Source organism: Microtus pennsylvanicus, chromosome 18 (genome assembly GCF_037038515.1).
Source record: "Microtus pennsylvanicus isolate mMicPen1 chromosome 18, mMicPen1.hap1, whole genome shotgun sequence".
Lineage (NCBI taxonomy): Eukaryota > Metazoa > Chordata > Mammalia > Rodentia > Cricetidae > Microtus > Microtus pennsylvanicus.
Genome location: NC_134596.1, coordinates 2980908 through 3006417, shown reverse-complemented (window position 1 = coordinate 3006417; position 25510 = coordinate 2980908). Strand labels below are relative to the sequence as shown.

The following is a 25510-nucleotide window of genomic DNA, read 5'->3' as shown; positions in this document are numbered from 1 at the left end:
GGGTCGTCGGACCCGAGGTCTACATGACACACGTGTTTCCGCCACGCACGGATACACGCACGTCCCTGACCATCCTGTTGCGGAGTCCGTGCCCCTACCTCTCGCCCCCCCTTTCCTGATCAGCGGCCCTGCCTCGGAGTGGGCAGGCTCCTTTAGAAACTTGGACATGACTCGACTGTCCTCCCACTGGTGTCGTGGGGAGCGTACACGCAGAGAACCAGGCCCATGCACACCCCCGTCTTCGTGTGTTTCTCCACTTGGGCACCTGGGCGGTTCGTAATCCAGCATAAAGGTGGAGGGCGCGTTTGCTATGTGCTGTAAAAGGGATGTTAGGATTGTGTTGCACTCGGGGAAATGAAGTTGAGCTGAGCGTCTATCTACCTAAAAACCCTTTGAAAAGGAAGAGACTTAAAAGAAAGAAACCCCCCAACTCAAAATTGAAACAATTAGAGAAAAATAAAAATGCAAACGAACTGAACCCTGTTCCTGGGCGCATCTGAGCGCGGTGGAGCTGGATTTCTGTACGGGCGCTGTGCCCTACACCCCCAGGCTCCGCTAGTGCTCGCTCTCTCTCGTTCCTCTCTCTCTCTCTCTCTCTCCCTTTCTCCCCCCCCCAGGCTCCGCTAGTGCTTCTCTCTCTCTCTCTCTCTCTCTCTCTCTCTCTCTCTCTCTCTCTCTCTCTCTCTCTCTCTCTCTCTCTCTCGTCTCTCTTTTTTTTTTGCATTTGCACGGGATTGTGGGAGGAAGCGGAGCGCAGCCAGACACCCCGCCGCCCGCCCCCCTTCCCCTCCCCCCTCCCCCAGCCGCCTTGTGCAAAGATGGCTGCACCGTGAGCGCAGAGGAGGAGGAGGCGGCGGCGGCGGCGGCGAAAGAGCGAGCACCCAGCGCCTGCACCTACTCCGGGGCCGTCCGGGACGCCCCCTCCCGAGTGCGCGTCCCCCTTCTCTCTTGCAAGCGGCGGGGCAAAGGCGGAGACAGCGGGGTCCCTCCTCCCCCCTTTCCCTCCTCCAGGGGGAACCCCCCCTCCTTGGCTCAGCGGCTGCACCCCTCCTTTGCCCGCCCCTCCATCCCTGCCCCCTCCCTCCCCCGCCCGGGGCCTTCCCGGACCTTCGGTGGCCGCGAAGAAAAAAAAAAAAAGAGGGAGAGGAAAAAAGCAGCGGAGGGAGCGGCGGCGGAGGAGAGCGCGCGCGCGCCCCCTCCTTTCCCCCTCCCTCCCCCTCCCCCCAATTTCCACCGCGGCCAATTCATGGACAGGAACTACCCCAGCGCCGGCTTCGGGGACCCACTCGGCGCCGGGGCGGGATGGAGTTACGAGAGGTCAGCGAAAGCTAGGTAAGAAGCTGAGGGGGACCTGGAGAAACGGGCCAAGAGGTGGGGGGTTCTTGTCGGGCCTGGGCCTGGGGCCCGCCCGGCGACGCGTGCATCGCCAACTCCCCCTCCGGCTTTTGCAAGGGAGCGGCCTTCTTTGGGTTTGTAACAACGCCGCCGCCCCAGTTTGCAAATTGCAAACTCCGCCAAAGCCAGCTCCGGCTTGCAAAAGAGAAACGAAGCAGGCAAGGCACAAAAACAAATTCGAACCGGGAAGGCCTTGGGAAGATGGGAAGGATTGGCAATGCAAGGCCTGGACTTGCCCCTCATTTTTGGATTCCCGGCTTGCTGACCCCTCCTCCTGGGCGCCCCTGGCTCTGCAACTGCAAAGGTGGGAGGAAAGGAGAATTAGCTCGCAGACCTGGGGGGCGCGCACCCCCTTCCAGGTCCTATTGTTCCGGGGCTGAGCGAGGCTGGGCCACTCGGGCCCTCCCCCCCTCCAAGAAATTCCGCGCGCAGAGTGGGCACGGAGCCCCGCCCCCTTCTTAAACTAGGTTTCTGTGTGTTGGGGGGGTCCTGGGATTAGGGACACGCCCCCTTCTCCCCACCTCCCGCAAATCCTGAGAATCCTGGATGATGGTACACTGTTTGCCCTCCGGTCCAGGGCCATGGATTTGGGGTAGACTCAGATCTTTTCCTCGTTTGTGTTCGCGTGGTCCCTTTGCACGCGTGGCTAGCCGCATGTTCACCTTCGAACCTGCCTCTTGCCGTTTAATCTGTGTTGCGCGTCCTCACTGTTCACCTGCCCTTCAGCCCCTCCCCCTTAGCACTTGGGTTAGCCCAGGGTGTACAAATTTTTTGAGTGGGACTTCACACTCAGGATCTTTTCTTTCCCATTTGTGAATTGAGCTCCGGTCTGTTCATGCACCTGGCTTTGCCTAAACCTGTGCACTTGAGCCTCAGCCCCTAGGGATGTACCAAATTCACGTCAGTACTTGTACCTGGGACTTTCCCTAGGTCCTGTCCCCTCTCCACCTTCTCCCCTTGCCATTTGGAACACAAGCTACCTCCTGCTTCTGGCGTGCCTGGATCAGGGTCTGTGCTGTTCCAGCGGGGCTTGGGGTGTCCATGTGTCCCTGCAGGGTTGGACCTTTGGTTCTGTTGTGGCTGAGGAGGGTGCCAGGGGAGGACCACGCCTTTCACTGGCTACTGTAGACCCCCCCCCCCTTCCTCTGTCCCTGTATGCCTGTATTTGCAAACGTGGGACTCTTAAGGGTTCCAAAGAATAGGGTCGTTTTTGTGCTTCCTGCATGGGGCAGCTGGATTCCCTTGTGTTATCTCAGGGTTCCTTGGAGTAACACCTCTAGTCAAGTGGGAGGTTCCCCCAGCTCTCTTCTCAGAGGGTAGCTTGAGAAGAGATTCTTACATCTCTCCCTTGCTCTCAGCTTGGTCTACGGCAGCTCCCGGACCTCGCACCCAGAAACCGACATCTTGCACCGCCAGGCCTACGCGGCCCCCCACCCACTACAAAGCTATGCCACCAACCACCACCCGGCAGGTACGGGTCCCCATCCGGGAGGGCTGGGGCCGGCCCGCCCTCCAAGACACCTGATTGGTTGCTAAAAGTTCCGCCCCTGCTAATTGGCCTTGCCCTTGGTCCTGGCCCTCTCTCTCTTTTTTTTTTAAACCACTTCTCTGATTGGTTACCTCTGAGGCTGCTGGTCCCTGCTTTATTTCACACCGGATTCGTCAATCCCTTTATGGGCCCGCCCCTTTCACTCCTATTGGCTGCCATCCATCAGGGGCCCCCAAATCCCACCTTCTCTTCCAGGCTTTTCCTCCTCTCTCTAGCCCATCCCAGTCCTTTCTTTCCCGTGAGTTTGCCCGAGGCTTTTGACTCCTTGGTTGCTTTTTTTCTCTATTGGCTCCAATTCTTTGGCCCGCCTTTTTTTTCTTAGAGTAACCTCATCCACCACCACTGTGGCCATGCCGCCCACACCTCTTATTGGTTCCCTTCCCTCTCGATTTTTTTTTTTAAACCAGTCCAGATTGGTCCCTGGTTCTCCTAGTTGGCTCTTGCCCTGTTTTCTGCCTCTTGTCTTTTTGTGGGTGTTTCTGTGGTGCTGGGAATCGAACCTGGAGCCTTACATATGTAATCTTAGCAACACCTTCCTTCCCTCTGGCCCTCCCTTTCTTTAATTCTGAGCCGGGGTCTCAGTAAATTACTCAGGTGGTCTTTGAACGCCTGATCCTCCTGCCTCAGGACTGCGTTGCATCGCATTGTGTCCATTTGCTTGTCTGCTCTTCTCTCCCACCTTCCTCTGAACTGAGCATGCTTAGGGCTTTCTCTCTGACCTCCGGTCTCCACCCAGCCCGGCTGACCTGTCTTCTTGTGTCTTGCCAGGCCTCTCTGGACTTTTTGACACTGGCCTCCACCACGCAGGCTCAGCAGGGCCTGACGCCTCCGTCATGAACCTCATCTCGGCCCTGGAGTCCCGGGGCCCTCAGCCTGGCCCCTCCGCCTCCTCTCTCCTCTCCCAGTTCCGAAGTCCTTCCTGGCAAACAGGTAAGCTAGTGCTAGTCCTCAGAGGGCTGGAGAAGGGCTGTCTCGTGGTCCGCTCTGACCTGTGGTCTTCTCCTTCATCTCTAGCCATGCACACACCAGGCCCTACGGAGCTCTTCATCTCTGGTGCCCTCCCGGGTTCCAGCACCTTTCCATCTTCCTCTGCCCTGTCTGCCTATCAGCACCCAGCTTCCTTCGGCAGCCGCCCCTTCCCAGTGCCCTCATCCCTCAGCCTCCAGGATCCACCTTTCAGTCCTCCTGCTAATGGGCTCCTGTCTCCCCATGATGTGCTCCACCTGAAGCCCTCGCAGGCACCCGCAGTGCCCTCTTCATTGGGTTTTGAGCGCCTGGCAGGGGGTGGTGTCTTGGGGCCTGCTGGCCTTGGCCCTGCTCAGACCCCTCCTTACCGCCCTGGTCCCCCAGATCCACCTCCACCTCCCCGCCACCTCCCAACTCAGTTCAATTTGCTGGCTTCTTCTTCTGCTGCCAGTGCTACCGAGCCATCCTCCCCTCAGCTCTACAACTTCTCGGGTGCCACCCCAGGTCCGCCACCAGAGCGGGCCCTGCCCCGACAGGACACGGTCATCAAACACTACCAGCGGCCAGCCAGTGCCCAGCCCCCACCACCCCCACCACCAGCCCATTCCCTGCAGCACTATCTGAGCTGCGGAGGCAGCTATCCCTCCATGGGCCACCGGGCCAGCTTGGCTTGCAGCCCCCTGGGAGGTGGGGAACCTTCTCCAGGTGCTGGAGAACCTAGCAAGGGTGGGCCCAGTGGAGCCGCAGCTGGAGCAGCTGGCCGGGCCACAGGCCCGGAGACTGCTGGGGGTGGTGGGGCAGGGGGTGGTGGTGGGTACCGCCCTATCATCCAGTCCCCTGGTTACAAGACAAGTAAGGGGGGTTATGGACCAGCTACAGGGGGTGCCACCAGGCCTCCACCACCTCGCTCTACCGCTACACCCAAGTGTCAGAGCCTGGGCGGACCAGCGGCTGCTTATGCTGCTGGAAAAGCCTCTGGAGCTGGAGGGGCTGGGGGCCAGGCATATTCTCCCGGTCAGCCTCAAGGGCTTCTGGGACCCCAGGCCTATGGGCAAGGGTTTGGGGGGGGGCAAGCACAGGACTTAAGTAAAGGCCCTAGCTATTCTGGTGGGCCCCCGCAGCCCCCCAGCGGTCCCCCACCTCCTGGTCTGGCTACCTGTCAGAGTTACTCTCCAGACCAGCTCCAAGGCCAGCTCTACGGAGTACAGGGTGAGCCTTACCCAGGGCCAGCTGCCCATTCACAGGGGCTCCCCACAGCCAGTCCCTCTCTCAGCTATAGTACTGGCCACTCACCAGCTCTCTCTGGCCATGGAGGTGGCTGGGGCCCCAGTTCTCTGGGAGGTGGTGGAGAGGCCAGCCCTTCTCATATCATCCGACCCCTCCAGTCACCGCCTGCTGCTGGTCGCCCTCCCGGCGTTGGCTCTCCAGGAGCCCCTGGCAAATACTTAAGTTCAGTCTTAGCTTCAGCTCCGTTTCTGGCCCCCCCTGGAGCCAGCAGCTATGCCGCTGGAGCAGGTGGCTACAAGGGAAAAGGAGATGGCTCTGAGCTGCTTGCTGGGCCAGGCGGTGCTACCGCCGAGCGCACAGAAGATGAAGAATTTCTGATTCAGCACCTCCTTCAGGCACCCAGTCCACCTCGGACCTCAGGGGCAGATGGCTTGGTGGGCGAGGATGGGCCAGCTGACGCCTCTAAGGGACTCGGGGGCAGCGGTGGTGCTGGAGGACCGCCGGGCACGCCGTATGAATTGGCCAAGGAAGATCCCCAGAGGTACCACCTACAAAGTGTTATCCGGACCAGTGCCAGCTTGGACGAGGGTGCCACGGCTGCGCTGGAGCTGGGCCTGGGGAGGATGAAGGAGAAGAAAAAGGGGCCCGAGCGGGGCGGTGAAACCCCTGAGGGACTAGCCACCTCAGTTGTTCACTATGGAGCAGGAGCCAAGGAGCTGGGAGCCTTCTTGCAGAAGAGCCCACCTCCCCCACCACCCACGGCCCAGCCAAACCAGCCCACACCCCATGGCCTCCTCTTGGAGGCTGGAGGTCCTGACCTTCCAATGGTGCTGCCTCCGCCTCCCCCCCAGCTGCTCCCTTCTGTACTCAGCCATGCCCCAAGCCCCTCACCCAGTGCACCGAAAGTTGGCGTCCACCTCCTTGAGCCAGCCTCCCGGGATGGGGCTCCCCAGCCACCTCCACCGCCACCCCCACCACCACCACCTATGCCTCTGCAGCTTGAAGCTCACCTTCGCAGTCATGGCCTGGAGCCCACAGCCCCAAGTCCTCGCTTAAGGCCGGAGGAGAGCCTGGAACCTCCGGGGGCCATGCAAGAATTGCTAGGGGCTCTGGAACCATTGCCACCGGGACCTGGGGACACTGGTGTCGGACCACCGAACTCAGAGGGCAAGGATCCCGCAGGCGCCTACCGAAGCCCCAGCCCACAAGGGACCAAGGCGCCACGGTTTGTCCCCCTCACATCTATCTGCTTTCCTGACTCCTTGCTTCAGGATGAGGAGCGGAGCTTTTTCCCCACCATGGAGGAGATGTTTGGTGGAGGGGCAGCTGACGACTACGGTAAGGCTGGACAGACTGAAGATGATGGAGACCCAAAGACTGGTGCTGGTCCACCCCCTGGTCCCACTGCTTATGACCCCTATGGACCCTACTGTGGAGGCCGAGCATCTGGGACTGGACCAGAGACTCCAGGCCTGGGTCTGGATCCCAATAAACCCCCCGAGCTTCCCTCCACTGTCAATGCAGAACCACTGGGCCTGATCCAGAGTGGGCCCCACCAGTCAGCGCCCCCACCGCCGCCCCCGCCCCCACCACCACCTGTCTCCGAGCCCAAGGGTGGCCTCACCTCACCCATCTTCTGCTCAACTAAGCCAAAGAAGCTGCTGAAGACATCTTCATTCCACCTGCTACGGCGTCGTGACCCCCCCTTCCAGACACCCAAGAAACTGTACGCCCAGGAGTATGAATTTGAGGCAGACGAGGACAAAGCCGATGTGCCCGCAGACATCCGCCTGAACCCAAGACGCCTGCCCGATTTGGTGTCCAGCTGCCGGTCCCGGCCAGCCCTCTCACCACTGGGGGATATAGACTTTTGCCCACCCAACCCTGGTCCTGATGGCCCTCGGCGCCGAGGCCGCAAGCCCACCAAGGCAAAGCGTGACGGTCCTCCCCGACCCCGGGGAAGACCCCGGATTCGTCCACTGGAGGGCCCTGCCATTGCAGGCCCAGCCTCAGCCTCCATAACCACTGATGGGGCCAAGAAACCTCGGGGCCGGGGCAGGGGCAGAGGCAGGAAGGCTGAGGAAATGGGAAGTACTCGTTTGGAGCCCCTGAAACCACTTAAGGTGAGGGGGATTGGGTCTCGGAGGGGTGGGCTGGACTGTCTGAGCTTGAAGGTGGCAGAGTGCCCTAGGCGTTGAAGTTGGGGTTACCTCGTTAAAAAGCACTAGACAGTTACCTAGATGGAATCCTGGTGTCCCCAGGAAATAGAGTGTTGTAATGGGATGCTCATGAGAGGACCGGGTCCTAAACTCTTGTACATGGACGGCTGGGTCGGGCATTCAGATCCCATTTGCCTGAATATGATGGAAGGTCTGGGTGCTGAAAGAACTGTTAGCCTGGCCTCCTGCCATTTAAGTAAGGTCAGATGGATTGAAATCCAGGGCTCACAGCCTGGTCGAAGGATTTGGACTTGGGCTAGAGTGAGGTGGGATGTGGAACTCCAGGGTCTCAGACTCAGAAGGATAAAAGGTGGATCCCTGGATCTGAGGGAGGAGGCCTGTGGCTTGGGCCCCTGGACCTTGATTCTTTGCTATCCCCATGTCTAGATCAAGCTGTCTGTACCCAAGGCTGGTGAGGGTCTGGGAGCGCCTTCCAACGATGCCGTCTCAGGTGTAGACCACAATAGCCTGGATTCCAACCTGACCCGGGAGAAAATTGAGGCTAAGATCAAGGAGGTAGAAGAGAAGCAGCCGGAGATGAAGTCAGGCTTTATGGCCTCCTTCCTTGACTTTCTCAAGTCAGGCAAGCGGCACCCGCCACTCTACCAAGCTGGCCTGACGCCTCCGCTAAGCCCCCCTAAGAGCGTGCCAGCCTCTGTGCCCACCCGAGGTCTGCAGCCCCCACCACCCACTGCACCCACTGTGCCACACCCTGCACCCTCTGGTCCTTTTGGCCTGGGGGGCGCCTTAGAGGCTGCAGAGACTGAGGGGCTGGGGCTGGGCTGCCCTTCACCCTGCAAGCGGCTGGACGAAGAGCTCAAGCGCAACCTGGAGACACTGCCTTCTTTCTCCTCTGATGAAGAAGATTCTGTGGCCAAGAACCGAGACCTGCAGGAAAGCATTTCCTCGGCCATCTCTGCCCTGGACGACCCGCCACTAACGGGACCTAAGGACACTTCTACTCCTGAAGAGCCACCCTTAGGCACTGGACCTACGGTCTCGGGTCCACCCCCTCTCCCAAGCCTGCCTAGCACCAACAGCAATGGCACACCCGGTGAGTTCTCACAAGGTGGTCTGGGGATGGTGTGAACCAGCAGACACATTGAGGTTACACACTGGCTTAATTTAAGGTTGTCTGTTGTGTAGATAAACACATGTGGCTAAGGTGATTTCCTGAGTGATGGGAAAAAATGCTTTCTGAGAAGAAGCATCTCTCTCTCTCTCTCTTTTTCCTTTGGTTTGTTGAGACACGGTTTCTCTGTCTTTGGCTGTTCTGGAACTTGCTCCACAGACCAGGCTGGCCTCGAACCCAGAGATCTGCCTGCCTCTGCTTCCTGAGTGCTGGGATTAAAGATGTGTGCCACCACCTTTTCTTTCTTCCTTTTTAAAAATAATTCATTTAATTTTATGTGCATTGGTGTGAGGGTGGCAGCTCCCCTGGAACTGGGGTTATAGACAGTCTTGAATTGCCGTGTGGGTGCTGGGTATTCAACTCGGGTCCTCTGGAAGAGCAGCCAGTGCTCCTAATCGCTGAGCCGCCTCCCCAGCCCCTGGAGCATCTTCTTTTTTTTTTTTTTTTTTTTGGTTTTTCGAGACAGGGTTTCTCTGGTTTTGGAGCCTGTCCTGGAACTAGCTCTAGTAGACCAGGCTGGTCTCGAACTCACAGAGATCTGCCTGCCTCTGCCTCCCGAGTGCTGGGATTAAAGGCGTGCGCCACCACCGCCCGGCTTTGGAGCATCTTTTCTTACGAGCTCAGAAATGCTGCAATGAATCCTAGAGGCCTGGTTCCGCACCCTAGAGGATGCTGTAGACAGCGTAGGGTGTAAGTGATAGGGACGGGGAAATGGGGTAGCAGAGAAGGCTCGGGAACTGCTCAGGAATGTGAGCCTCAGAAGTGCTCTGAGGAGTCAACAGTAAATCCTGGGTGTAGGTGCAATGGGAGAGCCCCTGCCTAGAATCCTCATTGAGAGGCTGGGGGCGTGGGAGGTCGAGCGCCTGTGTAGACTCCCAGGGAAGGGACTCATGGGGTTTTCCTAATGAGTGAAAAACCTGGGTTCTATCTTTAGTACTTTGAAAAAATAATTGGGGGTCTGGAAAAATGGCTTAGTAGTTAAGAGTACTTACTGCTCTTCTTGAGGACCCGAGTTTGGTTCCCAGCACCCACGTCCAATTGCCTGTAATTCCAGCTCTACCTCTTGTACCTCTGTAGGTAGCTGCTCATGCTTGTGCGTGTGCACGCGCACAGGAATTCTTTTTTTTTTAATATTTATTTATTATTTATTATGTATACAATAGTCTATCTGTGTGTATGCCGAAGGCCAGAAGAGGGCACCAGACCTTATTACAGATGGTTGTGAGCCACCATGTGGTTGCTGGGAATTGAACTCAGGACCTTTGGAAGAGCAGGCAATGCTCTTAACCACTGAGCCATCTCTCCAGCCCAGCGCACAGGAATTCTGCAGATGCGGGTGGCATTGGAAATCTACGATAGCAGGTTGTGGGACGAGCGAGCGTTTGCAAAGGGTGGTGAATGTCCTGGGAGGGAGTGAGGACTTGGGAGACACAGAAGGGATAGCTTTAGAGTTAGGAGACTTTGGGATGTGGAGTTAGGAGTTAGACAAGGGCTCCGAAGGCTTGGAGAGACGGTTCAGACCGGCAAGGGCCTTACAAGTTTCATGTACCTGATATACTGGTGGAGAGTGTCTCATCTGCTGCCTTGCTGGCCACCCATAGTGACACCTGAAACACTGGGTATGCTGGGGTCTAAGTGGCAGTTACGAGCGCAAGGATTTGTATGTGAATAGAGCTGGGCATAGTGGCCCATTGCTCATTCTAACTAACTAGCTTTTGACACTGAAGCAGGAAAATCAGGAGGTGAAGGTCAGCCTGGGCTACACAGGGGAAGTCCAGAGCAGACCACATATCTGATCTCTCTCTCTCTCTCTCTCTCTCTCTCTCTCTCTCTCTCTCTCTCTCTCTCTCTCTCTCTCAGAGCCCCCTTTGCTCGAGGAGAAGCCCCCACCCACTCCGCCTCCTGCCCCAACACCTCAGCCTCCCCCACCTCCACCCCCACCCCCACCCCCAGTTCCAGCCTTGCCCTCACCTACTCCACTGGTGACCCCTGTGGCTAGCTCGCCTCCTCCGCCACAGCCGCCACCTCCACCAGCATTGCCCTCACCACCACCACCGCCGCCGCCGCCGCCGCAGCCAGCACCCACAGCCGTCCCACCAGTTCCTCCTCCAGAGGAACCTGCTGCCCCATCCCCAGAGGACCCTGAACCTCCAGACGCCCGGCCTCTGCACCTTGCTAAGAAGCAGGAGACAGCAGCTGTGTGTGGGGAGACAGATGAGGAGGCCGGGGAGAGCGGTGGTGAGGGCATCTTCCGGGAGCGGGATGAGTTTGTCATCCGTGCAGAGGACATCCCTTCCCTCAAGGTGAGTCTCAGCATTGTTTACAAATGGAGCCTGCTTTAACAGCTGCTGCGTGACCGGCCAGCTGGGTGGGATGCTTCTGGGTCCACTGTCTGACTGACTTGGCTGATAAAGGAATCGGTTAGGACACCTGCTTTCATTCATTCTGTCCCTGTCTTCCGTGATAGACTCTGCGCCTGGCTTCTCAGGGCTTTGACCAATGGGTGTCTGCATTAACGTCTGCCCCTGCAGAAGGAGGGTTGTCTGGCCAAGGCTGAGAGCTGCACCAAACTGGGTATTTATACATGTTTAGAAGGCTGTGTCCATTTCACAGAATGACAGTGGTGTCTGCCTTCCCCAGGGCCGTATGACTTTTCAAGCCATGGGCTCTTGACCAGATTTATAGGTCCAGACGTTAATTTCCTCCTATGGACTAGGCATCAGATCCAATCAGAGCAGCTGGTTGCCCCTATAACCTTCATGCCACTACTACAGTAGTAGGCACATCTTGCCTGGCAGGCCAGTGTTGTGGAATATAGGACTCAAAATTATCACTTGGTAATTCCATTTCCTGGGGATTTCCTATCAGGGGAGCCTACCAGAGTATATTCTTTTTCATTTACATATTTGACATCAACCAAATGCAGTTACGTGTATCTTGCAGGTGGTGTAACAGCTCTTTGCTTAGGGATGCTGTCTGTCAGGCTGACTTTAATTTTTTTTTTAAGATAAGGTTTTCCTGTGTACCTCTGGCTATCTGAAACTCACTCAGTTGACCAGGCTGGCCTAGAACTCCCAAGTTCCTCCTGCCTCTGCCTCCCAAGTGCTGGAATTAAAGGTGTGTGCCACCACTGCCTGGTTGAGTTTTAAATTCTTGGTGTGGAACTGGACTTGCTGGTGTCAGCCTGCTGTCTCAGGTTCTGTGGGAGCTGTAAGAGGACCCTAAGTCCAAGACCTTCCTGTGCCACACACAGATTGAAGGCCAGCCTGAAAAATCGAGTGAGGGGATGGATGCAAAGCCGGGAGTATAGTTCAGTGGTGCTGTACTTGTCCCAGAGACAGGGTCTCTCCTTGGAGCTCTGCCAGGCTGACCTCAGACAACTCAGAGATCCACCTGCCTCTGCATGTGCCACCATGCCCGGCTTCGAGTTTTTTTTTTTTTTTTTTTTGTGGTTTTTCGAGACAGGGTTTCTCTGTGGTTTTGGAGCCTGTCCTGGAACTAGCTCTTGTAGACCAGGCTGGTCTCGAACTCACAGAGATCCGCCTGCCTCTGCCTCCCGAGTGCTGCGGCTTCGAGTTTTGTAAATAAAAATTTATCAGCAACATACCATCTGTGGGTGTTTTTCATAACCAGTGGCAGCGTGAAACTGGATATAGCCAATAGTATTAGCCAACTTCTTGCCTAGGTTGCTCCCAGAGAGGTTGGGTGGCTTTTAGGATGTTTGGTTCATAGGCGTACCTGTCTGGATGAGGAGTGAAGGATCCTGAAGGCCTGGCCCAGGAATAGAATGCTTGCCCAGAATCCCCGGGTGAGGAGCTGAGGGTGTGACTCAATGGGAATGTGTTGGTCAAGCATTTGTTTGGTTCCGGGTGTGGTAGTGCACGTCAGCTGCTCCCACGAGGCAGAGCTGGTGCTCATCTGGGCCGCCTCTCTGCTGTTGTCAGAGGGAGGCTGCTCTGCGTGTTCTGGTGGGATTGCCTATTGCCGCTGTCCACGTTGTATTGCACTGACCATCAGCTGATTCTTCCTGCCGTTCACGTGGGTGCTGGGTTGAATTCATGACGAGGACAGAAACTGTCATGAAGAATCACAAAAGTGTGAAGTGGAGCCAACAATATTAATTTTTTTGAGCATGGGGAGTTAGGGCTGGAGTGATGGATCACTTGATAAGGGCACTTGCTGCAGGCAAGGTCTCATGGATTTCCCTAGGCTGGCCTGAGCCGAGCCTCACTTGTGGGTAATCTGGGCAGACCGCAGCTTTCCACGGTTCTTGTGCTGTGTGTTTTCTGATCCTGGTGAACAGGGCTCCAGGCAGTGTCTTTGCCAGCCCCATATTACAGACCAGGAAAGCCAGTGTGCCTTGGGAAGGGGCCATCCACTGAACAGGGCTGGGCCAGGGGCCAGGGCTGTTCATCTGATAGTACCCAGCTGGTGTGGGACAGGGCCAGGGGCCAGGCAAGGACTCAGGTGCTTAAAATACTTCTCGAGTGTGAGCAGTGGCGGGCACCGAGCCCTCGTGTTGCTGGTCAGACTTCTGCACCAGGTTTGCTAGACTCCATTGTTCCCCTCCTGCCTGGGCACTAGGCTGTCCTGTTGTCCAGAGCCTCAGCTCAGTCAGCGCTGATGTCATGGGCTCCTCCTCCTGGTTGTGTGTTGATAGTGCTCATGTGACCTGGCTTGACCTGGTCTCAGCAGCCCACGCACAGAAGGTGCTAGAAACACTGGATCTGTTGCTGTGATCTTGGGCAGGCTTTTACTCCAAGGCTTGGTAAAATACAGAGAATGTATTTCGGGCTTTACTATCATTCACTTTTCTGGCTTTTTTCCATTTTGGTGGTCTGGGCAGTGTTTTGAGGCTGAGCCAGGAACGTCCTCAGTTGAGCTTATGACTCTCAGACCAGCCTCGGAAAGCAGCAGACATAGCCAGACACAATGGTGTGACCCTGCAGTCCACATAGCCATGTTGTGAACTTGCAGTCTGCAGGAGACATAGCCATGGTGTGAACCTACAGTCTGCAGCAGACCTAGCCATGGTGTGAACCTGCAGTCTGCAGCAGACCTAGCCATGGTGTGAACCTGCAGTCTGCAGCAGACCTAGCCATGGTGTGAACCTGCAGTCTGCAGCAGACCTAGCCATGGTGTGAACCTGCAGTCTGCAGCAGACCTAGCCATGGTGTGAACCTGCAGTCTGCAACAGACATAGCCATGGTGTGAACCTGCAGTCCATAGTACACATAGCCATGGTGTGAACCTGCAGTCTTCAGCAGACATAGCCATGGTGTGAACCTGCAGTCTGCAGCAGACATAGCCATGGTGTGGACCTGCAGTCCATAGTACACATAGCCATGGTGTGAACCTGCAGTCCGCAGCAGACATAGCCATGGTGTGAACCTGCAGTCTGCAACAGACATAGCCATGGTGTGAACCTGCAGTCCATAGTACACATAGCCATGGTGTGAACCTGCAGTCTGCAGCAGACATAGCCATGGTGTGAACCTGCAGTCTGCAGCAGACATAGCCATGGTGTGAACCTGCAGTCCGCAGCAGATATAGCCATGGTGTGAACCTGCAGTCTGCAGCAGACATAGACACAATAATGTGGACCTGTAATCCCAGCGCTTGGGAAATGGAGCCAGTAAGGTCAAAAGTCGAGGTCATCTTCACCAACCTGGTCTACAGGATGTATCAAATGAAGCGAAAGCTAGGGAAACGGCTCAGTTGGTAAGTCCCTTACTGAGCTCCATCCCACAAGCTCTCAGATGGTATTTACTTGTAGTTCTGCAGGTAGAGACAGGTAGACCCTGCGTTCGATCCCTCGGTCTCCCAAGGCAGAAGGAGGAAGCAGATTCCCACGAGTTTTCCTCCAACTCCATAGTTACACCACGGGGTATGAATGTGTATATACACAAATGAACTGATATTTATTAATTTAAAAATCAGGTCCAGTGAGATGATTCTTTAGGTAAAGGCACCTGTCCCAGACTTTGATGGCTTGAGTTCCGTTTTCGCGACCTTCACTGAAGAGCAGGGCCTCTACTGCTGAGGTCCATTGCAAGCCTATGTGTAAGATTTTACACTGTCTCGTTCCCACAAATAGAAAACATTCAGGGGCCGGGCGGTGGTGGCGCACGCCTTTAACCCCAGCACTCGGGAGGCAGAGAGGTAGGCGGATCTCTTGTGAGTTCGAGACCAGCCTGGTCTACAGAGCTAGTTCCAGGACAGGCTCCAAAGCCACAGAGAAACCCTGTCTCGAAAAACCAAAAAAAAAAAAGAAAAGAAAAGAAAAGAAAACATTCAGGGGATCCAGACGATGGTGGCGCACGCCTTTAACCCCAGCACTGGGAAGGCAGAGGCAGGTGGATCTTGAAGACATAGCTTTTGCTGGTGGGGCTCTTGGTCTGCAGGGAGATAAAGGAGGTGGCTAGGAGTGAGTCCAAAGAGCCCTGAGAGCCGTGTGTTCCTTGCCCCTGTCCATGACTGCCTTCCTGTTGTTCGGGCCTAGTTTGGTTTGGTTTTGTTGTATGGTTTTGCTCTGTTGCTCTGAGGGGCCTTGAACTCTGGCACACAAGAAATTTTCTTGTCTATCCAGGCATGGTGGCCCCTCCTAGAATCCCTGCTTTTGGGAGTCCGGCAGGCAGGATTACCACGAGTTGGAGGCTGACCTGTCTACGTAGAGAGTTCCAGGCCACTGGATCCAGCTGACCTTTCTTGTCACATAGCTTGTGTGGGTGTGGGCAGCTCACCTGCTACATTCCTCCTGCTTACAGCAGCAATGGCGGCTTAGCTTGTCACAGGTCATAGGTCACATTCTTGGGAGATGATCTGATTGGTCCTAGTCAGTACCAAGATGGGAACCAGTGCTAGTCCTGCCCAGTGAGCTGACTTCCTCAGTGTGGGGTCCATGAGCTGGGCAGCTTCCTCCAGTCACTGGGCGTGGTTAGTGAAGAGAGCCTGGATGGACAGGCCTTAAAGATAGATCGGGAGGGTGAAAGGGCGTGAAATCCGGGTTCCTTCCCGAAGGATGAAAGTAGGGGACTGGAGAGATGGTTTAGCTGTGAAGAGTGCTTACTGCTCTTGGAGAGGACCTGAGTTCCCCACACCCACACTGTATTCCTTAAGATTATGGCTAATTCTAGCCCCAGGATGCTTTGCCCTCTTCTGGCCTCCATTGGTACTGCACTTAAGTGCACATACCCACAGACACATGCAATAGTGAAGATTAGGAAGGATGTTTTGGAGGAAGACCAAACGCCCAGCTGGGAAAAGCAGAGGGGCAGATGTGGAGAGGGTTGGTGCCTGTTGAGGAGTCCCAACAGGACCTCCTGGAGGTCTCTTCAGAACCAGAACAGTGAGTTTTGTGTTCACACTGGCTGGGCAAGAAAAGTCACAGGCTCAGAAAGTCTGTGACATGAACTGCAGACTTTGAGAGGTCTGATTCCTATAGGGCAAGGTTTGGGATGAGAGAGGACACAGGCCTTGTCTCCCTGTCAGGCTGAAAGTCTGTTTGGAGCCCAGGGGATGTTTTGGAGCTGAGCAGAAGGTCGTCTGCAATAGACTCATCTTTGGGGGCCTCTACCCTAGCCTGTGATGTCATCCCTGCATCCCTGTTGTGTCTCTGTGTGTGTACCACTTTATCCAGGACCGCTGTGTGCTCTCTATTCAGCAAGTGGTTAGATAACTCCTCCTTTCCACCCCCATGAGGGTAGAAACTAATTTCCACCATGAGGGTGCTGGGAATTGAACCCGGATCCTCTGAGCCATCTCTCCAGCCCCATCTGTGCTTTCTTGTGTCATCCAGGACATACTTGATCCATGGCTGGCTTGCTCCCTCATATGCTTTCTCCAAGCACCCATTTAGACTTCACCTCTGTCAGGAGCACTTTTGTGTGTCTAACCCAGGCTGGCCCCAACCTCAAAGCAGTCAAGACTCCCACAGTGCTGGAATCACAGGCATGCAGTACCACGCCTGAGTGTTCTGCGCCTGTCCTTACCTCCTCTGTGGTCCCTGTCATGTGTGAAGGTCATGTGCCAGGTGTGGGACCCTGACAACCCTGGGAATGAATGGAGGACGTCAGAGGTCAAGAGGGAGAACCTCTCTTCTGTCCCTGTTGCCCTTCATCTGCCAGGTTGATGACTCTCGTCCCTAATCCCTAACTATATGTTCTGGCAAAGCTTGACTCCTTGTAGTGTTCTTGTTGTTTCCCAGGTGTAAGGATGGGACCCTGGGAGAAAATGTGTTAGGAAAATGCCCTGTGGTTGAGCCGCACCCCGGCGCCTCACAGGGGATTCTAGGCAGGGGGTCTGCCACTCAACTGTATCCCCTGAACTCTTTGCTTCTTGAAATAGTGATCCCTCAGTCCTCCTGCTTCAGCTGCCTGTGGATTTATTTATTTATTTACTTATTTATTATGTATACAATATTCTGTCTGTGTGTCTGCCTGCAGGCTAAAAGAGAGCATCAGATCTCATTTCAGATGGTTGTGGGCCACCATGTGGTTGCTGGGAATTGAACTCAGGACCTTTGGAAGAGCAGGCAATGCTTTTACCTGCTGAGTCATCTCTCTAGCCCATTGCCTGTGTTTTGAATGGCTCGTAGAAGGCTTTGTCGTTGTTAATGTCACCTCAGACTGCTGTACTAAATTGCAGTAACCTGGATAGCAAGAAAAAAATGTCTTGCTCACAGGTCTGGAGGCTGGGAGTTCAAGGTCAGCCTGTGGCAGATTTGGTTTCTGGCAAAGGCTTCTTCCTGGTTCTGGATGGTACCTTCAGGCTATACCCCTACAAGAAGGGGCCAGGTTGAATTGTCTCTGCCTCTTTAAAGATTTATTTTGTTTTTATTTCTGTGTAGTCTTTGTAAGTGTGTGTTCTATGTGGGTGGGCCCTCAGAGGCTAGAGCTGCAGGCATCCGTGACCCATCTAATGTGCTAGGGACTGGACCTAAGTCATCTAGAAGACCATTATGCTCTTTTAACCAGCGAGCCGTCTCTCCAGCCCCAACTCTTGCTTCTTAACCTAGTCCCATAGGTTTTCTCTTTATATTATCACAAATTATTGATTAGCCTTGTTTCCCTTTCAGCTTTGCATTCAGAGGTAGTGTGATCTGGGGTCTATTAATGATGTCTGCTCTGGGTACCAGCTCCAATATTGAGGCCTGCGTGCTAGATAGTGGTGTCTGTTTTTGGACTGGTACACTTTGCTTACACACACTCAATTTTCTATGACTCTCAGATCAGTCACATGAGTGCAAAGAAGGTGTTCTAACAGTCTGCTGAAGAGGAGGCACAGAGAGGGTCTTGGCTAAAGTCACGTGCCCGGGGAGGCAGGGATGCTGGTGTTGGAGATGTCTAGGGCTCTGAGTCTCTGCTGCTGCGACCCTGGGTCTAGCGAGTGTTCGTGTATCACTGATGGTGGGTGGGTGTTCAGAGCTTACCTTACTTAAGTAACAGGTAAAACACTGGGTTACGCAGAAGAAACCTACTCAAGTTGGCTGGCCCAGATTGTGCAGCCTGCCGTCCGAGATACTGGGGAGGACCTAGGACGATGGCAGGAGTAGGAGAGCACGGATAGAATCAGGCTCATCTGGGGCTGAGGGCCTCATGAGACCATCATGAGGGCAGTGCTGCTCGTAGATGGGTCTTAGGTTTTTTATTTTTGTTTTTGTTTGTTTCTGTTGTTTTTGTGACAGCCTTGCAGTATAGCCTAGGCCACTTACACTTGTGGCAATGCTCCTGCTTCAGTTTCTTGAGTGCTGGGATGAGAGGTGTGAGCTACTGTACCTCTCCAGCTTTGTGTTTTGCTCTGTGGAGGGTAACCTTGTAGGCCTCCCTGTTCTCCTCCTCAGCTGGCACTACAGACTGGCCGTGAGCCTCCACCTATCTGGCGTGTCCAGAAGGCCCTTCTGCAGAAGTTCACTCCAGAGATCAAGGATGGCCAGAGGCAGTTTTGTGCCACCAGTAACGTAAGCCTTTGGGTTGGGATAGAGTGCTCAGTACTGGGATCCCTCTCTGGCATGGCCCAGGGCAGGGTGGGAACTCCGTTTCTGGGGGTAGGTTGGGTGAAGTGTGCCGGCTCTCACAGGCTTTGGTCCCTCCACAGTATTTGGGTTATTTTGGGGATGCGAAAAACCGATACCAGCGCCTCTATGTGAAGTTCTTGGAGAATGTCAACAAGAAGGATTACGTGAGGGTGTGCGCTCGGAAACCCTGGCACCGGCCCCCATTGCCAGTCAGGTACTGACCGTGGCAGGGTCTCTGAGAGGGAAGGGTGTATCTCAGGTTCCCCGGGATGGGAGTCAGAATCTTGGACCTGCTGATGGCAGTCACCTCTCTTTTTCCAGACGGTCTGGTCAGAGCAAGGCCCCTACCCCTGTGGGGGGCAGCTCTGCACCTCCATCAAAAGCCCCAGTCACACCTGCTAAGCCTGAGACCCCTGAGAAGGCAACATCGGAGAAGCCTCCAGAACTGACACCTGAGCCTGCCGTACTCGAGACCCCTGCCTCAGAGAAGCCATCCCCACCCCGACCTGTGGAGAAGGAGAAGGAAAAGGAGAAGGAGAAGGAAAAGGAGAGGGTAACCCGTGGTAGTGATCGGCCCTTACGGAGTGAACGGGCCGCCAGTGGGCGGCAGATGAGGACTGACCGGAGCCTGGCCGCAGGACAGTCTACCACCTCCCGGCTGCCCAAAACCAGGCCTACGAAGGTGAAGGCTGAGCCACCTCCGAAGAAGAGAAAGAAGTGGCTGAAAGAGGCAGTGGGTAATGCCTCAGCAAGCGGCGGGCCTGGGGGGAGCTCATCAGACTCGGAGTCCTCCCCTGGTGCTCCCAGCGAGGACGGTAAGTTCCAGCAGCCACAGGCAGAGGGCGTCACCTAGGGAGGGGACAGGGTGAGTGCCAGCCTGAGGAGGGCTGCTGATAGCCTCAACAAAATGGGGACAAAGGGAACTCCCCATTAGTGGAAGAAGCTAACAGTTAACAATCACACTTTCCTACGTAACAGTGTCTGCTGACCTCAGGACGTAATTGCTTAATGTTCAGAGGAGCTCTGAGTGACAGTGTTTTTGGAGCCTGTTCTGGAACTAGCTCTGTAGACCAGGCTGGTCTCGAACTCACAGAGATCCGTCTGCCTCTGCCTCCTGAGTGCTGGGATTAAAGGCTTGCGCCACTACCGCCTGGCCTAGTTTAGGCTTATTTTTAACTAGCTCTTATAACTTAACCCATGGCTTTTAATCTATGGGCTGTCTACCACGTGACTTTTACCTCTATCCCATTTGTGTGTCAGACTCGTTCCGCTCTGGCTGCCTACCCTGGTGTCTTGCCCCAATCCTGCCATTTAGCTTTTTATTAAACCCAAAGCACACACCATCACAGTGCACACACCATGCATGTGCCTGGTGCCATGGAGGCAGCAGGTTTTGGGTCCCCTAGAGCTGCCATTTGGGTGCTGGGTCCTCTCAAGAGCAGTTGGTGCTCTTAACCGCTGAGCCGTCTTTCCAGCCCCAGTTTTTCTTCTCCCCTCCCCCTTCATATTTCAAGACAGGGTTTCTTTGTGTAACAGCCCCTAGCTGTTCTGGAACTTGCTTTGTAGGCCAAGCTGGCCTCGAACTCACCGAAATCCACCTGCCTCTGCCTCCTGAGTGCTGAGATTAAGGGTGTGCGCCACTGCTGCCTGGCTCCAGTATAATATTTTAAACTTAAGTCTGTGTTTGACTTTGAAAGCAGTGGGCCAATGTGGTTCTTTCCCTCATCAGAGCAGTGGGTCAGCGTGGTTCTTTCCCTCATCAGAGCAGTGGGTCAGCGTGGTTCTTTCCTTCATCAGAGTAGTGGGTCAGCGTGGTTCTTTCCCTCATCAGAGCAGTGGGTCAGCGTGGTTCTTCATCAGAGCAGTGGGTCAGCGTGGTTCTTTCCCTCATCAGAGCAGTGTGTCAGCGTGGTTCTTTCCCTTGTGAGCAGTGTGTCAGCGTGGTTCTTTCCCTCATCAGAGCAGTGGGTCAGCGTGGTTCTTTCCCTTGTGAGCAGTGTGTCAGCGTGGTTCTTTCCCTCATCAGAGCAGTGGGTCAGCGTGGTTCTTTCCCTCATCAGAGCAGTGGGTCAGCGTGGTTCTTCATCAGAGCAGTGGGTCAGTGTGAGAGCAGTGGGTCAGCGTGGTTCTTCATCAGAGCAGTGTGTCAGCGTGGTTCTTTCCCTCATCAGAGCAGTGTGTCAGCGTGGCTCTTCATCAGAGTCGTGGGTCAGCGTGGCAGTGGGTCAGTGTAACTCTTCCTCGTGGCTTTTTCATCCTTCTCTTTTTTCCTCCTCCTTTTCTTTGCTCCGTCTTCTCTTTATTATTATTACTATTATTATTAATTATTTTGAGATGGTCTTATGTAACCCAGACTGCCTTGGAACAACTTGCTGTGTACTTGAGGGTGACCCTTGAATTTTTGATCATCATGCCCAGTTTCTGATGGAACCCAGGGTTGTGTATCTGCTAGGCAAGCATTCTGCCTGTTCAGCCGCTTTCTGTGGAGTCACAGTGGATTAGGCCCAGTGTTCTGCCCCAAATGGTTGTTGTCATTACTCCGTGTGCTTGCGATGTCGTATATGTCATCCCATCCTTAGCAGGAGCCTCCTGCTGTGCCCTTTCACCGTGGGTCCCTGCCACTGAAGTAGTGTCTGTTGCACAGTAGCCTAGGGATAATAAGTCTTTGTCCCATCGTTCCCAGAACGGGCAGTTCCAGGACGGTTGCTGAAGACACGGGCCATGCGAGAGATGTACCGAAGCTATGTGGAAATGCTCGTGAGCACAGCCCTGGACCCAGACATGATCCAGGCCCTGGAGGATACGCATGGTGAGCCGGACCAGGGAGGAGGGATGGAGTTTAGCACTGGGCACGTGGTCGTTGGCGAGGAAAGCCGGGGCCTGTGGAGGACACTGATTGTGACCTCAGGAGTCTTGGGGCGTAGGGGATTTGGAGCTGCGGTCTTCTCACACCCCTCCTCTTACAGATGAGCTCTACCTTCCACCCATGCGGAAGATTGACGGCCTCCTCAATGAGCACAAGAAAAAGGTCCTGAAGCGGCTGTCACTGAGCCCGGCGCTGCAGGTGCTTGGGGGCTTGGTTGGGGCTTGCGTGGGGCCAAATCTGGTGTGGAGATTGGGGTTTGGGGTGTGGTTCCTTGAGTACCTTCCCTGGAGGGAGGGTCACTGCAAGGGCCAGCTGTCCTGGGCTTGGTTGGGAGATGAACGCTAAGCTGGTGAGGTCTCTGGCTCCCCAGCAGGCCCAGAGGATGTTCATAGAGCAGATGACACTTCATCTGGCTGCACATCCCAGGGCCACCTTGAGAATCTTGAGGCAGAGTGCTGAGGATCTAGTTCTGGTATCAGCTGGCAGTGTGCTTCAGGCCCTCGGTTCTATCCCCAGAACTGACCTGGTGGTGCGGGCCTGACACTGTTGAGGTTGTAACATGGGAGGCTAGTAGGGGTTCTGGAAGAGGGTAGTCCTGTTTGGATTATTTGGGGTGACTTTTAGATTGTCACTGAGAATTCAGGGGTAGAATATCAGGTTGTCTTGAGATAGATGCCTGGCATCTTGTTAGTCTGACTTGGAAAAGGTAGGGTAAAAATTTTAGTCTGATTCTTAGGATTCTGGTTAATACATTCTTTTGTTTTGGGGTTTTTTTTGGTTTGGTTTGAGACAGGGTCTTACTAGGTAACCTTGACCAGGCTGGCCTTGAATTCAGGATCTACCTGCTCACATCTGTCATCCCAGCTACCTGGTAGGCTGAGATAGGACAAAAACTCAAAGCCATCTTGGGTGACTTAATGAGGCCATGTTTCAAGGTGATGCCACATTCCCGCAGTTCCACTTGGAAGGGAGAGGCAGATGAAGCTCTATAGGTTCAAGGACAACCAGAGCTACACAGTGAGATCCCATCTTTAAAAGCAATAGCCACAAAAAAGGGAGAGCAAGAACTCTGGGATTTGGTGGTAGTCAGATGTTCTGGTTTGCACAGTTCCAGGATAGGCTGGGCTGGGCCGGTGAATTTGAGTGCACAGTTTTAGATAGGTTTATTTTCTGTGTATGAGTGGAGACCAGAAGCTGGCTTCAGAGCCTCCGTATTTGCAGTTGTGAGCCATCCCATGTGGGTGCTAGGAACCGAGCCAGGGTTGTCTGCAGGAACAGGGCTGTCTCCCCGTGCCATAGAGCACAGGTGGGGGGGATAGAAATGTGGTCCTTGTGAGATTTGAGGCTGTGCTAGAGTCATAGGGACAGGGCAGCCAGGCTCAGGAGACAGGTATGCCTCCAGGTCTCCTAAAACTGTGTTCGGGGGCGGGGGGCTGGAGAGATGGCTCAGAGGTTAAGAGCATTACCTGCTCTTCCAAAGGTCCTGAGTTCAATTCCCAGCAACCACATGGTGGCTTACAACCATCTGTAATGAGGTCTGGTGCCCTCTTCTGGCCTGCAGGCATACAGAGAGAATATTGTATACATAATACAAAAGTAAATATTTTTTAAAAAAACTGTGTTGGGGTACAGTGAGGCCCCTCAAGATCCAGAATGTGAGCACTGGAGTTGGGTGGTGGTGGTCCAGGGAGGTGATCACTGACCCTCCGGCTTTCCCACAGGATGCTCTGCACACGTTCCCGCATTTGCAGGTGGAGCAGACTGGAGAAGGCTCCCCCGAGGAGGGGGCTGTGCGGCTGCGGCCTGCCGGGGAGCCCTATAACCGCAAGACGCTCAGCAAGCTCAAGAGAAATGTCGTGCGGGCCCAGGTAGGAGCTGACCCAGGAAGGGTAACCCTGGGCGGGGTGGCGCTGGGCTGAGGATCTGAGCGTCTGCTCATCTGTCTGCAGGAGTTTAAGGTGGAGTTGGAGAAGTCGGGGTACTACACCCTCTATCACTCCCTGCACCACTACAAGTACCACACCTTCCTGCGCTGCCGAGACCAGGTGAGCCCCCAGCCCAACCCCAGCCCTCCTCCCTCTGTGGGTCCTGGGCCCACTCACCGGCATCCTGCCCCACCCTTCCCTAGTCGTTACGTCCCGCGTAGCTTCACCTCCGTCTCCCACAGACCCTGGCCATCGAGGGTGGCGCGGAGGACCTGGGCCAAGAGGAGGTAGTCCAGCAGTGTATGCGGAACCAGCCATGGCTTGAGCAGCTCTTTGACTCCTTCAGTGACCTGCTGGCCCAAGCACAGGCCCACAGCCGCTGCGGGTGACTGCACCCTGCCTGGCGAGGAGGGTTCCTCCTCCATGACCGAGAACTGGACAGAACTGTCCTCCGGAGCTGCCAGCCAGGAGGGAAGGGGTCGTCCTCAGCCGGGCTGTATCCACACAGCCCTCCCCTCTGTCCCTCTTACACCCTCCCCCATTCGTGTACAGAGAAATTATTTATATATATGTATAAATGTCTATTTAGTAACACTTGCCCTGGCCCAGCCCTCCCAACACAGCCATCGCTCCTGCCCCTCCACTGTGTACATAATGTATAGGAAAATTCTATGTATGGTTGAGGGAGGTGGGGCAACTTGAGAGAACTGGGGGCCCCCTCCCCTCTCAAGCTTCCCCCTCCAAGCCAACATCTTGGCTAAAGGCTGCTCCCCAGGGGTGTGTGGTGTTGGGTGGGAGGGGCCGAACATCTTGTTAATTATTTTTAATCTTATTTATTGTACATACCTAGGGTGGGGGAGGGGTGGAGAGGGAGGGTGAGAAGGCTCCCCTCACCCTGCCCCTCCTGTTCCTTTTCTACAGCATCTGTCTCTCTGCCCCAGCCCTGCTCCTCTCTGCCCTGTCCCCTCCTCTCCCGGACCTCTTGCTCTTGGGCGCTGTACAGCTCCTCTTGTATACACTGTGTGCACAGAACCAGCCAAACGAGACCCAACAGCAACACTTTACCAGCTGGCTGGAGTGCTCTGTCTGTGGCGGCGCGGCGGGCCTGGGCATTGCGAGCAAGGGTTACCAGACAGCCTAGGGTTAGTGTGTGCGTGGCCCTGAAATGTGATGATCTCCTACAAGCATGAATTTTGTTACGGTTTGTCAAAATCAAGGATGTGGGGTTTCTAGGGTGTTGTGGCTGCAGGATCCCCCATGGAAGGCGGTGGGCTGGAGGCCTCAGTTCTTACTGTGTGTAATCTCCATGGACCTCCGTGGCTACGCAAGTCATCTGCCCTTGCCGTGGTAGATGCCCTGGAGAGCCTTGGGGCTGCAGAGGCAGCTCAGGAGTTAAGAACGTAGCCGCTCTTGAAGAGCCCATACTGGGTAACGTCTATAGAAGACAGTTGAACGCCACTCTGCTGGTCTCCGGTAGCCCGAGCTCACCAAGTAGCTGTGACTGACATTAAATTTCTAATCCTGCTTCTACCCGACATGTGCTGCCCCACCTGGTCAAGTTCCACTTTTTAGATGCATCAGGATTTTAAATGAACTATGCAGGCTGATCCAGGGAGAGCAGGTGTCAGGAGCTGGGTAGCAAATTTTTTTTTTTTTTTTTTTTTTTTGTTTTGTTTTGTTTTTCGAGACAGGGTTTCTCTGTGGTTTTGGAGCCTGTCCTGGAACTAGCTCTTGTAGACCAGGCTGTTCTCGAACTCACAGAGATCCGCCTGCCTCTGCCTCCTGAGTGCTGGGATTAAAGGCGTGCGCCACCACCGCCCGGCCTGGTAGCCATTTTTATTACAGAATTGAGGGCCCCCTCCACAACCATCAGTTTCTGGGGATAAGTGACCTAGTAGAAGCACTTGGGACAGCCTAGGCTGGTGTGGAGCATGGACTGGGAGAACAGGTGAATGTCAGGGTCCATGCTGTGGACACATTTGCTGTTAAAGTGTCCCCACGGCCCTCCAAGAGCATGCAGGGGTCAAGTTAAATCGACGCTGGGCATGCTGGCCCTCACTTGTGGCCTCAGGAGGGAACTCAAGACTTGCCTGAAAAGGCAGGTAGAGCAGCTGCCTGAAATCTTCTAGTGAGGGGCTGGGCTTGGTTCAGTGGTAGAGTACTAACCTAGTGTGGAGAAGGGACTGAGTTCCCCTGGCTCTGCACTGGGGTGTAGG

At 54.9% G+C, this 25510-nt stretch overlaps 1 protein-coding gene across 1 annotated transcript; it reads left to right on the top strand.

Moving 5' to 3' along the window:
- Nucleotides 1-760: 760 nt before the first annotated feature.
- Prr12 (proline rich 12) lies at nucleotides 761-24358 on the top strand. The gene is made up of 14 exons (XM_075952788.1): nucleotides 761-1332; nucleotides 2754-2866; nucleotides 3713-3874; nucleotides 3959-7260; nucleotides 7744-8410; nucleotides 10349-10791; nucleotides 18330-18446; nucleotides 18584-18717; nucleotides 18825-19318; nucleotides 21187-21312; nucleotides 21470-21567; nucleotides 23091-23237; nucleotides 23319-23414; nucleotides 23537-24358. The coding sequence occupies exons 1-14, from the start codon at nucleotides 1247-1249 to the stop codon at nucleotides 23681-23683; spliced, it is 6132 nt and encodes a 2043-aa protein (XP_075808903.1). The 5' UTR covers nucleotides 761-1246; the 3' UTR covers nucleotides 23684-24358.
- Nucleotides 24359-25510: the final 1152 nt, after the last annotated feature.